Here is a 14,375-nt window from a genome sequence, read left to right as displayed (position 1 = left end):
TTTTGATTTTTACTTTTTTTAGTCAAATCTTAAAATTTAGGTATTTAGTCATTCATTCATTCTAATATAGTTGAATATGTTATTAATATGTCAGCCATAACTACTCATATATAATGCACATAAGTCGACATAAATTTTGTTAGGAATGTTTTGTTTTTTTTTGGGGGGGGGGGGTATTTTTAGCCAACTTGAAAATTAAGTACCTAGCTCACTTAATCTTCTTAAAATTTGTTTTTCTGACAGAAAATTGCTCTTCTCTCTCTCTTGTAAGTGGTGTGCATTGAATTCCACACATATTATCCGCAAAATAGCACAAATTAAATAAATGACGTTTAATAATATGAGTTGAGAAAATAGGATGTGTTGTTTTAATGATATTCAGTTTTTTATTGTCGTTCACACCATAACAAAGTTTGTGTTGAACTTTAGTCCTTTAACTTTTCGTCCAGTTTATAACGATGTAATCTAAGATTTTATGGTATTTTATTATTTTTTGTTATTATGAAGAAATATCTTTCTTCTAGTGTTATGTTATGTTTGTACATTCTCTCTCCTATCTCTCTATTTTCTCCTTTACTATTCCTCTCAAAAGATCTCCTTTCGACCCAATTCCAGAGAATGGTGGTCTATCATTTCTGAAAATGTAGTTTGCCTTCGCAAATATCTTTAGAAGTGCATATTATTACCTAGAGATATCTTAAGGGAAAATACAATACGTCCATCCCATATGAAAATATACAAAGTTACCCCTTCTTTAGATTAAAATTATTGGTTTAAACGGTTAAGAATAAACAATACCAATTTGGAACTAACCAATCTAAATCCAATCAAAGTACCCAAAGTTTTTGAGCTATAAAATAAGATAATGTGTTTACAAAACTTTGGGTACCAGTGTAATTTACAGTCCCATTTTCCTTTCCTTTCTGTAAATACCCGTTGCAATTGTGCCTTTTTGTGTATTTGTAAATATGTTGTTGGAAATTTATGCGTACGTAAAGGGACACCCTTGAAGAGAGTTACATGATTCAGCTTACCTAAGAGCAAACTTTGTTCACATAGTAACAATTTATTTGGTAAGATCCAGGGATGGAGGTGATATTGGACTGTAAATTACACTAGTACCTAAAGTTTTATAACCACGTTATCTTATTCGTTGGCTCAAGAACTTTGGGTACCTAAGTGGAATTTTGATTCAAATTTAGTATTATCAAAATTTTTGAACCAATAATTTTAATCTAAAATAGGGGTAATTTTGAAATCGTAATTGGGGATGTATATAAATTCAACTTCCATTGTAAGATCCCTGTTAAGTAACAATTTATTTTGGTAGGATCCCTTTTATCTCGTTAGGGGGCCACAAATAAGCCTTCTTGAAAAAAAATCATATTTACCTTTTTACCCAAAATAAATTCTAGAAATAGAGGGGTGAGGTTAAAGAATTTCAACTCTGTTTGAAAATGTACACCACCCATTAAATAAATTAAATGAAAGATAGGGTTTTTCCTCACGGTTTATAACTCTCCAGGTATCTAAAGGGATGAAATAATGGCCGTTAAATTGATGTAAATCCCCAATGGGGATACACAAAATTACCCCTTCTGCAGATTATAATATTAGTCGCTGAAACGTATGTAAACTCAACTTAATGAGCCAACCAATCAAAATTCACCCGAGTCCCTAAAGTAGTTAAGCAAACGAATAAGAAAACGCCATTGTAAAACTTTAGGGACTAGTGTAATAAATAGTCCATTGTCACCCCCCCCTCTCTCTCTCTCTTTCTCTGGCAATTATGATGTAATGACTACACGAACTTTAAAATGCTATGCTGTCATTTTGCGTGATTTTAACCATTGTTTTTAATAGATACAATATGTACGTTGATATGACACAATTTCAGTAGCGAAGCGTTGTTAATTCGTCTGTCTTTGAATGAAACAACCATAATAACACCTTTAAGAATTGCTAATTCCTAAAATGTCCTTCAAACTCCTTAGTTACTTATCTAGTTTTCTGTTTTGGTTAACAATTTTTGGTGAAGATTCCTTTAAGATTTGCTTGGTTTGCGGACGACATGATTCAAAATAATACCTAAATCCTTATGATTTTTATGATTTATCGCAGTCATTTTCTTCTGTAATATAACTGAAGATAGGCGTTGTCCTTTTGTCTAAATTGTTTTTTTTGTCCTTCGCTACTTATTGATGATGTCATTCTTGCTTTAACTCTCAATTTAATGTCGAGTTAGTTTCATCAATAAAAAATAATATTAATATTTGAAAAAATGTCATTAATAATGTTTCACATGTCTTATAATGTGAAATTAAAACATTTAAGTAGGTACCTAGGCAATAGGGTGGGCCCATTTCCCCCTTTTTTAAGATTTTACTGTTATCATAAGTTGTGGAAGTCATATATATGTATGATAAGCCCCATTCAAGTTTCAAAAGTGACTTGGCTCTTATGGCTGCTGGCGCGCAGGGGGTATAAAAAAAGCCCACCCCCTAATAAAACCAAAAATTTAAATTCCTTCAAATACAGGCATGTTGCATATCAAAATGACCGCATTGAAATGCTGATTACGAATCTGAAAACCGTTTTGAAAAATATTGCTCCTAGTTCGAATAAGATCTCAATAAGTACCTAAAAACAGCTGATTTGGTCAAAATTGTTCATTTTGGTAGGTTATTTGAAAATCATTTCAGACTGAATCAATATTTTTCAAAACAGTTTTCAGATCTGTAATCAGCATTTCAATACGGTCATTTTGATATGCAACATGCCTGTGTTTGAAGGAATTTCAATTTTTGGTTTTATAGGGGGGCGGGCACATTTTATACCCCCCGCGCGCCCGTTGTTTTTGGATTAAAAAACCTCTTTCAATTGGCCCAGTAACCCTTGCCAATGTCTACTAATGTGAAATTCCAAAATCGACCCACTAGGCAACAAAAAAAAACGTGGATTACAGTTGCGTGAGGTAGAGGGGTGTAAAGGGAATTACCCCCCTTAAAATTAAAATTCGGAAAAGCCTGTCTTTCCCGTTTTTCACCTCCTAATGGTTTCACACACCCATGGTTGTTAATTTTTAACATTTTTAATTCTCCTAGCCGCTTACACCTGGTTCTAGCCGGTAGTGGCTGGTACTTGAAATTGAAAATATTGTAGGTAATAGGTATCATTTAACATGAAATAAAGCAAAAATATGTATGAAAAAGTTGATTCCTATGTTTAAAATGATGGATTTGCCCAAAAAAAAACGGTTAAACGGCCAAGCCGCCAGTCGATACTTTGCCAACTGTGCAAGATGTAGTGCAACATAGGTAATGGTATTTACTTAGGCATAGTTTGTCTGTATATGTATCTAATAAATAAAAAGACAGTATTATTATATATTTAATTTCATCCCATAAATGTGAATAAAAGTGAAAGGAAAGCACAGCTGATTTTCACTGAATTCTACTATATTTTTTTTGCATTTTTATGTATAAATGCTTGCAAGCAAGCTAAAGAGCATTGCCTTTTGAGCAAGGACTAAAGTGTTCAGAAAAAATATTAGTAGTTAAGATTAGCAAAAATAGCTTACATTCTATATTTCTCATATATTGTATGCTTGACTGAAATTTTAGTGGCTTTGCCCCTAGCTTCTAGAGGCTTGTTTCCTATTGTTTTGAAAAGAAATTTTTTTGGTAATTTTACCCTAGGACATAATAATACAACCTTACATGACAATTTCCAACTGATTAATTTGGCCGTTTACGAGATCTTTAGAGACATACAGACATCTTGATACTTTTTGGTATTTCTAATGTGTTGCTTATTAAATTTAGAAAATCTTCACTGCTATTTCTTTAATCTATAATACAAAGTAGAACGATGTCTGTCCGTCTGTCCGTCTGTCCGTCTGTCTGTCTGTCTGTCCGTCTGAAGCTTAAGATCTCGGTAACCGCTAAACCGAACGGGCTCTACTCTTCAGGGAATATACCTACTGGTCCTGTGGTGGTTTTAAGATATTTTCTTGGGGGGTAAGACACCCCCAACCCCCCCAAAAACTAAAAATCCCCCCCTATTTTTTTTTTATTGTAGAAGATTTCCTTTGTCCTTTTACGAATTTCACCTTAATTTTTTTTATCACCTCTTGGGGCAAAGCCCCTAGAGGCTAGGGGCGAAGCCGCTAGTCAATAATACAAAGTAGTACGGTGTCTGTCTGTCTGTCTGTCCGTCCGTCTAAAGCTTAAGATCTCGGTAACCACTGAACCGATTGGATTCTACTCTTGAGGGTATATACCTATTGGTCCTGTGGTGGTTTTAAGCTATTTTCTTTGGGGATGAAACACCACCAACCCCCCCAAAAACAAAAAAATCCCCCCCTTATTATTTTTTTTTACTTTTTTTTTTAAAAAATTTTTGTAAAAGATTTCCTTGGTCCTTGTTTTGCTGAAGATTTCCTTGGTCCTTTTATGAATTTTGCTTTAATTTTTATTTTTATCACCTAGAGGCTAGGGGCGAAGCCGCTAGTATTATATACTAGACTAGTGGCTACGCCTATTTAACCATTTAAGACTTAAATCTGAAAGTACAAATAGACTAAAACCATCCTAGGACCTAAATGAATCTTTCGTAAACTGGAGAACTCAATCGGATCAGTAGTTATCGAAATCTTAAACTTCAGACAAAGAATTTATGTTGTGATTCTAATGAACACAATTGTCTTTGTTAAAATTTTCTAGTTTATATGGACATATGAAGGGTTATGAGGCTTACAAGGCCTTCATATGCATAAATGAGCAGTTAGATAAAGGTTACTGTCAGATTTTCTCATAAAAATTTAGTGGATTTTCTTCCTTTTTGCCAGTAGATTTTTGACAGTGCTAGTTTCCTGAAGAAAATGTTTCAAATAGATAGAAGAATTCAAGGGATTTTAAGAACTTGAAAAATTTCTTTTGACCAATATTTAGAAGCTATCAATGACAAAATTATAAATATATTTACCTACCTATTGAATTTAGAGAATTATTTTTTTTCCAGTGTCCTATCTTTGAACTATCGGAAGGGAGTAGATAAAATAAATATGATATGCAAAATTGTATGCTGTTATTTGTTTCGAAGCCATTGGAAAAAGTAAACAAAAGATACTATTTAGATATTCTCTAGTGGCTGCGCCCCTACGTTTTAGAGTATTTAACTTCCCCTCCCACTTAACCTTTAGTCGTAGAATAAAAAATAGGGATGAGGATATCAATAATACAAAGTAGCTTGATGTCTGTCTGTTCGTCCGTCTGTAAGTCCCTTAAGATCTCGGTAAACAGTGATCTTATTGTATTATACTCTTCAGGGAATATATCTACTTTTCCTGTGGAGATTTTAAGCTATTTCCTTGGAGGGTGGGAAACCCCAACCCTTCAAAATAAAAAAATCCCCCCCCCCCCTTTTTAGGTAGGTACCTAGAGGCTAGGGGCATAGCCACTATTAATACATATTTAAATAAATCACTAAACAATGAAAAAAAGCTTAAAACATACTTAGGAGTATTTTATAACAGATATTTTTTTACTTGAGGATCAGTTAGTTTTTATTTTCGTGCTTTTTGAATGAGTTAAAAAAGATAATGTTACGTAAAAATATAATACTTTTCTAGAAAACTGACGAAACTATGTCATATTCTTACATAATTCTTAACTAATACAGGGTGTTCAAATCATTTTTAATGTCAGTTTGTATCCTTAGTCTATAGAATCTCTCACTTCATATAACATGATGATGCTTTATTTTAAAGTACTTATGGAGTCTTCCCCCCCCCCCCCCTTTATTTTTAAAATAAATTGAATTTAGAGGGGGTTAGTTTTTTTCTTAAGCTTAACCTTTGCGAGGACCCTAACCCGATATCAAATATAACCTGACCTAAAATAAAAAAAACGATACCACCCTCTCCTCTTTTTATTTAAAATTTACGGGGTTAAGGTTCTGTGCTCGACAAGGCATTTTTGGGGAAATTATCACCCTTTACTTAATCTATAATACAAAGTAGAACGATGTCTGTCCGTCTGTCTGTCCGTCTGTCCGTCTGTCCGTCTGAAGCTTAAGATCTCGGTAACCGCTGAACCGAATGGGCTCTACTCTTCAGGGAATGTACCTATTGGTCCTGCGGTGGTTTTAAGCTATTTTCTTGGGGGGTGGGACACCCCCAACCCCCCAAAAAACAAAAAAAAATCCCCCCCCCCATTTTTTTTTTTTTTTTTTTTTTTTTTTACAAATTTTACGAATTTTATGAATTTTACGAATTTTACGAAATTTACGAAATTTACGAATTTCGCGAATTTAATCGCAAAATGTTTTCCTGCTGGGTAGGTGCGAAAATTTGTGATCCGTTCTGCTGGGTAAGTAATAGAAGATGTAATTATACCTCTTGGGGCAAAGCCCCTAGAGGCTAGGGGCGAAGCCACTAGTAATATTATATTGCAATAACGAAAATATGAAATAACCGGCTAGAGATAAGAAATGTTCTAAAAATATGTTTATATTATTTCATCAGACGCCTTATCTTTAAAAAGTTTTAATTAATATTTAATTAATCATTTTTTTTATTGGACTACTTAAGTTTTGTTTAGTTAATAATGTAATGGGTTACAAATATCATTTGGTACGTTTTTCTTTTTTGAAACATGTTATGAAACAGTTATATTATTATTACCTTCTTAAAAAATACTTATCTTCCTGTTGTATTATTAAAATATTCTCCAGGGGTGTATATTACGTATTTTTAAAAGGAAAGCTTTTCTATAATTATTAAAGTCCGTCAGTAACGGATAGCTCTCATCGTTAAATTAGGCATGTTAAAATAGTCTTATTGGTTTTAAATTTAGCATGGTGATTCCTGTATTAGTTAGGTATGATTTAGAAAGCGTACGTCCAAATAAAAAAAGTTGATTGTTAATCTTTTTGACAATAATTTATTTTGTGATGTAATCATCTTATTTATCTGATTCCTATTACAACAAGTTACAATGTTATCCTTGTCACTATATTTGGGGAGAATAGAATGTTTTATAATCAATGGGACACCTGTCATACATTACCTAATAAATTGTGCTATTATAAGCTTTGCTTTTTGCTTTTTTATTGTTCTTACATTTTCAACCTACTGAACTTTTCATTAGATGTATTACTGTTATGAAGGTTTGTAAAATAAATTTCGAGGATTTTTAAAAAACATATTCAAAGATTTTTTTATATAAAATTTCATTTTTGTTTAGGTATCCAAGGTAGAAGAGCATAGCCCACCAGTTAGTTCCCTTCCTGACAGAGAAGCAGAACTAAATTCAAAGTTTAAACATATACTCGACAACAACGAGGTCATTTTTAAAGGTAAATGCCTTTTTTTGATGGGGATCTAAAGTGATAAGACAATGCCCGATGAAATGATGTACAATACATACCAAATGATGACACACCCAAACATCCCTTCTGTAGATCAAAGAGTGGTTGAAGCATTAGAACATTTAACTTAATAATGAATCATTTATTAAAGTTCCTAAAGTTGTTAAGTTAAACAATGAGAAAACGTTATTATTTAACTTTGGGGACAGTAAAAAAATGTTATGTTTTTTTTCAATCTTTCTCGTGTGCCCTAAACTCACCTAGGCTAGGCAGTTTTTAATCCATGTCTATTTTTGTGCTTTGCTACTTATTGATAGATATTGTCATCCTTGTTCTATTTTCAGATGAAAGTTCGGACGGTTTGTACATCATACGAGACACAAACACTGGCCGAGAGACTCAGTACAAGCCTCCCGGCCGAATCCGGTTCTCCGCCGGCCCACCCCAGGTCGAGGAGACGTACTCTAAGGCCGACTATGACAGGGCCGTGGCGGTCAGCCGGGCCCACCTCTTCAACTCCCGGCTCCAGTTGGAGCTGGAGAAACAGGTACGCTTGCTGTTGCTGTGCTGATTACAATGTCTCATGTATAGAAATTAGTTCTAAAATATAACAAAATCGGATCATTGAAATAAAAAGAAGAAGAAGGTTTGATAGGTTATTTTAGGTTAATTACATGTTAATGACTGACCCGCAGGGTGAGTAAATTGGCCCAGCAGGGTAAGAGCCCCTTGCATTGGTTAGAAATAGGAGAAAAGCTACTGTGAAAATACAACGAAACCCGCTACTTCGTTTTCTTTCCATTATCCAGAAAATCTATATCCTAAGAAATGCGACTGTTTATAGCAGACTCATGATGCGAACAAAATGTAAAAATAACCGCTCTTTCTCACTTTCAAACCAATAATATGGCCAGAATGTTCATCCATTATTTGTTTGCTTATTTAGATATTTTGAATATATAATGTCTAAATGCAGAGATAATTTGTTTTCCATTATTGGGGAAGCTAAGTATAACAATTCATTGTCCATTGTCTTATCCCTAAAGATCCTTCATTCATTTACTAGGAAGCAGCTGTAAAAACAAATAGGGGGTTGATGTGGGATAGAATATTGTAATTCTTAAAGCAACAAATTGCATTTCCTAATATACAGTGTGTTTTTTTTTATGAGAACTTTTTTGAAAGCAATTTTACCCCACTTATAGTTATCAAAATTTAATGATTAATGGCTTATTTTCTTCGTTTTTTAAGGCAATTAATAGAACAATAAAAAAATATTTCAGTTTTTATTTAAAAAAAACAGTAAAATCTAAAATTCAAAACTTAGGTGTCAACATCTAAAAATGGTTTCAGCGCATTTTTCTTATGCTCAAATATTCAACCTTTTGCAAGAATGGCTGCAAAATACTTCAAAGTTTAGATATAGAGCTAAAAATGTATACAGATACTATTAGGGACATGTACTAGAACATATAAAAGTTTAAAGGTCATATCTCAACCAGGGAGGGAGTACTGGCCCCCCAAAGTCTACTACAGAAAATCTAATTTTTTTCTTAGAAGATTTAGGCATAAGAAAAATGCGCTAAAACCATTTTTAGATGTTGACACCTAAGTTTTGAATTTTAGATTTTACTGTACTCTTTAAATAAAAACTGAATTTTTTTTGGTTGTTCTATTAATTGCCTTGAAAAACGAAGAAAATAAGCCATTAATCATTAAATTCTGATAACTATAAGTGGGGCAAAATTGCTTCCAAAAAAGTTCTCATAAAAAACACGCTGTAGATTCAAAGTAAAATGAAAAATGTTTCAGAAAAAGTATAAAAGATAGGGATCAGATTTGTTGTATGTAGATTTACCTTTATGAGGCTTAATTTTAACTTAGAGAAAATTGGTTTGTTTTATTTATTTTTATTCAAGATTCTAAACATCCTTCTATTTATTTAAGATGCATGTAACGTAATACACCTTACTATTGAGTATGTTAAGTAAGTAGCAACGAAAATTATTCCCAAGGGCAATTTATTTTTTAAATTACAGCTAATTTTTAGACTTCTCAAGAGAGATCATATATACTGTAATTTTAATGAGAAAACGACTTTAGAAATCGTCTAAATAAATATTTGTTATTATTGAGTAAATAACCCAATTGATAATAGAACATTTAACCTGATAACGTTATTAGTTATTGATGGCCTTAAAATGAGGTAAAATTCAGAAAGAGAGAGAGAGGGGACAATGGGCAGGTTATTACAAAAGTTCCCAAAGTTTTTTAATACCATTTTCTTAACAACTTTGGGGACATATAATGTACTCTGATTGGTTGGTTTATTATGTTAGATGTCCAAACGTTTCAACCACTAATTGTAATCTACAAAAGGGGTAATATTGTGTATTAACATTGAGAATGTACATAAGATCCCTGCCCATATCCCTCTCCAGTAAATCCTGTGTACGCCGTTGAGCTTCGTTAAGTTTTAACAAAAATAATGATTTATTTATTTATCCTTTAAAAGTTATAAAACTGTGTTATCCTTGAGTTTGTACTTAGAATATATATTTTGCAGTGTTCGATCACATCAGCATAGTATCGTTTTCGCATATTGTTTCATATTCGCAAAAACGCTAAAAATCAAATACATAAAAAGATGTATTTGCAAGGAAAGAGGGGGCAATGGTCTTTTTATTACACTAATTTTATAATAATGTTTTACTATTTGTTGACTTAACAACTTTGTGGTCTTTTATTGAACTTCATTGTGACCAAAAGTTACAACCACTACCTAATTATAATCTACAGAAGGGGTAATTTTATTTATTATAATTGGGGATTTACATCAATTTATCAGCCATTGTCTTATTCCTTTAGACCCCTGGGTATATGTTTTATTTGTAAGAGTAAACCAAAGAAAACTAGAAAGTTTGTGCTGTTTGTTGCTATAAATATGCGGAAATTAATGCATACTTTTTTAGAATTCTTGTATAACACTTTTACTATAGATAAGTTTATTAACAAATATAAAGTACAAATGAACAAATCTGCAATCAAAGGGATAGGGAAGGAAAGAAAATAGCTTTAAACCATTTAAGAAGTAAATCTAACTATAGAAATAGCCTAACTGGATAACTCAATCGGTTCAGTAGCTTTCAAAATCTTAGTTATTAAGTAATATCAACGATAATAAAAATTTACCCCTTCTGTAGATTAATATTATTGGTTGAAAAGTTTAAACACTAGTAGTTTGGAACCAACCAATCACATTTCAATAACTGTATCTCAAGTTTGGTAGCCAAGCCAACGATTAAGTTAACATTTGGAACCAGTTTAATTTACAGTTTTAAACCTATGAGAAGTTACACTGTAAAGGAGAACCATATCGGTTCAGCAGTTAGCGAGATCCTTCACACACAGACAGTCTTAAATGTTAATTTTTTATATGTATAAGGAATGTAATCTAAATTATGAACATAATGTAATAATTCTTAATATTTGTGTAAATATTGAATTATAATACGTTTATGCAAGGCTAGAGGGTGTGCATCAATTTCCACATAACAATATCAAACCAACAACAAAAACGCAAATTATTTTATCAGCACTTAAAAAAACAGTTTTATTTAGCTTTACTCAAAAATCAATACCTACCCCAATAATCTTTATATAAAAGTATGGGAGGACCGATGAACAGATATGGTTCTCCTTTGCAATGTAGCTTCCCATAGGTAGAGGGAAGGTCTTTTAACTATTTTAACCACCCTCTCAATAGAAAACGCCTCTAGAATAAAATGACCAACCGAAAAAATTGCCTCACCTTAAAACTAAAAATGAAAATAGTGAAGAGCCGCTAGTATTTTTATCTGGGATCTAAAGGGATAAGACAATGGTCGATAAATTGATGTACATGCCCAATTATGATACACAAAATTACCTTTTCTGTACATTAGTGGTTGAAACGTTTGAACACTCAACTTTATGAATCAACTAATCAAAAGTCCCCAAAGTTGTTATGCAAATGAATATGAAAACGTTATTATAAAACTTGGATCATGAAAAGAAAACTAAGTTTCGGGTTTCATCGCATTTTTACGATAGTTTTTCTCCGATTCCTAGCCCCTGCGGGGGGCTCTAACCCTGCGGGGCCTATTTTCTAACCCTGTGGGGCAATCATTAAAACTTACCTAACCTTAAAAAAAACTCTCAAATATAATGTAAAAATGCGACGAAACCCACAACTTCGTTTTCTTTCCAAGACCCTAAAACTCAGGGAGTAAGGGAGGGGACAATGGATCGAATATTCAATTTTTAGGAGTCTCAGACTTTGGGGACTGGCTTAAAGGGAATGTGCAAGAATTTAGCAGTTTCTGACTGAGTTTGGGGACTTGCGCATGAAATGCCGCTACTCGTTGTGTATGTTTTGAATATTGCAGACGGGGAGAAGGGATAAGGGAAGTGGGGGCAAGGGAAATAACTACTCGTTGTGTTAGTTTGGAATGTAGCAGATGGGGAGAAGGGAGAAGGGAGGTGGGGGCAAGGGGCAAGGGAAATAAACAGAATAAAAAGGGGCAGTCATATTCTTGCTAGCAGCTGGCCGGGTCCAATAATCTTGTAATATAAAAATCACACTATAAAACCTCAATATATTTCATCAAAAACAAGTTGTGATTTCACTTTACATGACGCTATGGAAATCTATTATTCAATTAACAATCCCTTTATAATTTCCTACAAATTTATTGGATTAAACTGGATTTCATGCCCTTTCTTTGATAACTCTTATATTGAATTAATTGCCCATTGTCCCCTCCCTTACTCCCTGCTAAAACTAGTGACTAATTTTTTCATTATTTTATTTCATACAATGACTTTTAGCACAAAATAAAACCCTATGCGGTAATGATGACACACCTTATGTAACTCTGTATTTGCTAATACACATTTCTTTAAAGTTATATAACCGTTCAGACTTGCATATAATTAACAAGAATGATAACTTACATAGAAAGTATTTATGATAATAAAGTAATGTCTGTCTCTACTGAAGGATCTCGCTAACTGCAGAACCGATATGGTTCTCCTTTAGAGAGTACTACCAACCTCCCAAAAGAAGTCGCAAAAAAAACAACTAACCCCACCTAGTGGCAAAAATATGTATTTTTTGGTAAACAGTTGATCTTCACATAGATTTTATGTGCCCCTAGAGGCCTCTAGGGCCTTAGCTGCTAGTTGATTATAAAATAAAAATATGGTGATTGGTATAATCATTATTGAGATATAGTGTATTATTCTGCATATTTTTGTTGTTATAAAAGCAGTATTATATTTAAATAAAAATGTCTGTTTTCTGACAAAATGTACCTACCTACCTAGTTAAGATACGAAATTGCTTTAAATAGATAAAAAAATGCTTATTTAGATATTTGTTTGGTTAAAAAAATAGTGCTTATAGAGATGCTACGCTCGCAAAAAAAACATAAAATTCAGTAGTAACTTTATTATTATCGTCTCGAGTAATTTACGTTTAGGGTAAGGGGGGGGGAAATTTCGGTTTTTTTTCGGTTTTTTTGAAAAAAAATGGGGTAAATATTAATATTTTCAAATGAAACCAAGACCAGTAGAAAGCTTACGGAAAGGACTATCAGGTCCTAAAAGGACATTATCCTAGGACTTTTAGAAGTTGGCCGAAATTGACCGCAAAAAAGTTACCGATATTTCCCCACCACCGGGGGAAATATCGGTAATTTTTTTCAACCTAAAAAAAATCGATGAAAAACGGCCAAACGGCCAGTCGAACATAAATAATCATAATTAGTATAGGTTATAGGGATTATCCACAAAAAGTTTCATAATGATCGGACTATTCCTTTTATGTTAAAAATGAATTTTTTTGAAAGACGCGAATTTTCGATTTTTTTTTTCGAAATTTTTTTTTTTTTAAACTTAAAATTAATATAAGAAAAAAACATATTTTATTACTTTTTAGGCCTGATCCTAAAAAAGCTCACATTGAACTATAGATTTAGCCCAAAAAACATGAAAATTGATTAAAAATTGACCTCAAAAATTGAATTTGAAGCAAAAGTATCATCTTTGCAAAAAATCTTGACTACATTTTAACCTTAAAAAAATCGATGAAAAAAGGCAAAACGACCAAACAAGCGTAATAAATCATAATTAGTATTGGTGATTGGGATTAACCACAAAAAATTCATAAAGATCGGACTATTCCTCCTATGTCAAAAATATTTTTTTTTCAAAGGACCACAAATTTTGATTTTTTCCTCGCAAAATTTTGATTCAAAAAATAAAATTCATTTTTTTTTGTTTATATCTGTTCTATTCATTTTTAGGCCTAATTCTTAAAAAGTCCATATGGAATAATAGATTTGACAAAAGAAAACATGAAAACATGACCTTAAAAGTTGAATTTTAATTTCTTTTGAAATTACCGATTTTTCCCCCGGCGCCAACTTTGGTCATTTTTGAAAAAAATATTAACCCGATTTTAAAGCTCTCAACGGATTTGGAAAAAGCGGGCAATTTCTAGTTCAAAAAGTTTTTCAGATCAGCTCTAGGTCTTACCAATTTTTGTGTAGGTCGATCTTTACACACCTACTAAAAAATTTTTGGAAAAAAAAAAATTTTCGTCCGACTTTGAGACCCAATAAGTACCCTTAATATTCATCTCACAAAAAATTCATTTTATACTTTTTTGTAGGCAATTTTTTTTCTGTCATTTGAAAGGAACATGGAGAAAAAGGTCATTTAATGAAGGTAGGTCGAAATTACCGAGAATAGCCCCTTACCGAAACTCCCCCCCCCTTACCCTATTCATTACAACGATTTTTGAAAACCAGAAAAAATCCTTAGGCTATCCTATTATAAAGAGTAGTAAGCGTTTTTTGTCTGTCCCGAAGGATCTCGCTAACCGCTGAACCGATATTGTTCTCCTTTACAGTGAAGCTTTTTATATGTCCTGGGAAGGTTTTAAACTATTTTTGGGGAAG

The 14,375-nt window shown here is 32.6% G+C and overlaps 1 protein-coding gene across 44 annotated transcripts in view; it reads left to right on the top strand.

Moving 5' to 3' along the window:
* LOC145303998 (uncharacterized) overlaps positions 1-14,375 on the top strand; it is a 38,678-nt gene that overhangs the window by 5,423 nt on the left and 18,880 nt on the right. For all 44 annotated transcript variants that reach the window (XR_013873932.1, XR_013873930.1, XR_013873931.1 and 41 more), the window contains 2 exons: positions 7,248-7,359; positions 7,716-7,918. Coding sequence is in view for 3 of the 44 variants with exons in the window: in XM_080145747.1 (XP_080001873.1) it covers positions 7,248-7,359; positions 7,716-7,918 (315 nt within the window). In the remaining 41 variants the exon portion in view is untranslated. The remainder of the gene's footprint in view (positions 1-7,247; positions 7,360-7,715; positions 7,919-14,375) is intronic.

Source organism: Acartia tonsa, chromosome 13 (assembly GCF_053477335.1).
Source record: "Acartia tonsa isolate MP-2025a chromosome 13, ASM5347733v1, whole genome shotgun sequence".
Taxonomy (NCBI): domain Eukaryota; kingdom Metazoa; phylum Arthropoda; class Copepoda; order Calanoida; family Acartiidae; genus Acartia; species Acartia tonsa.
Note: the sequence above shows the minus strand (reverse complement) of the source record. Positions and strands in the feature narration are given on the sequence as shown.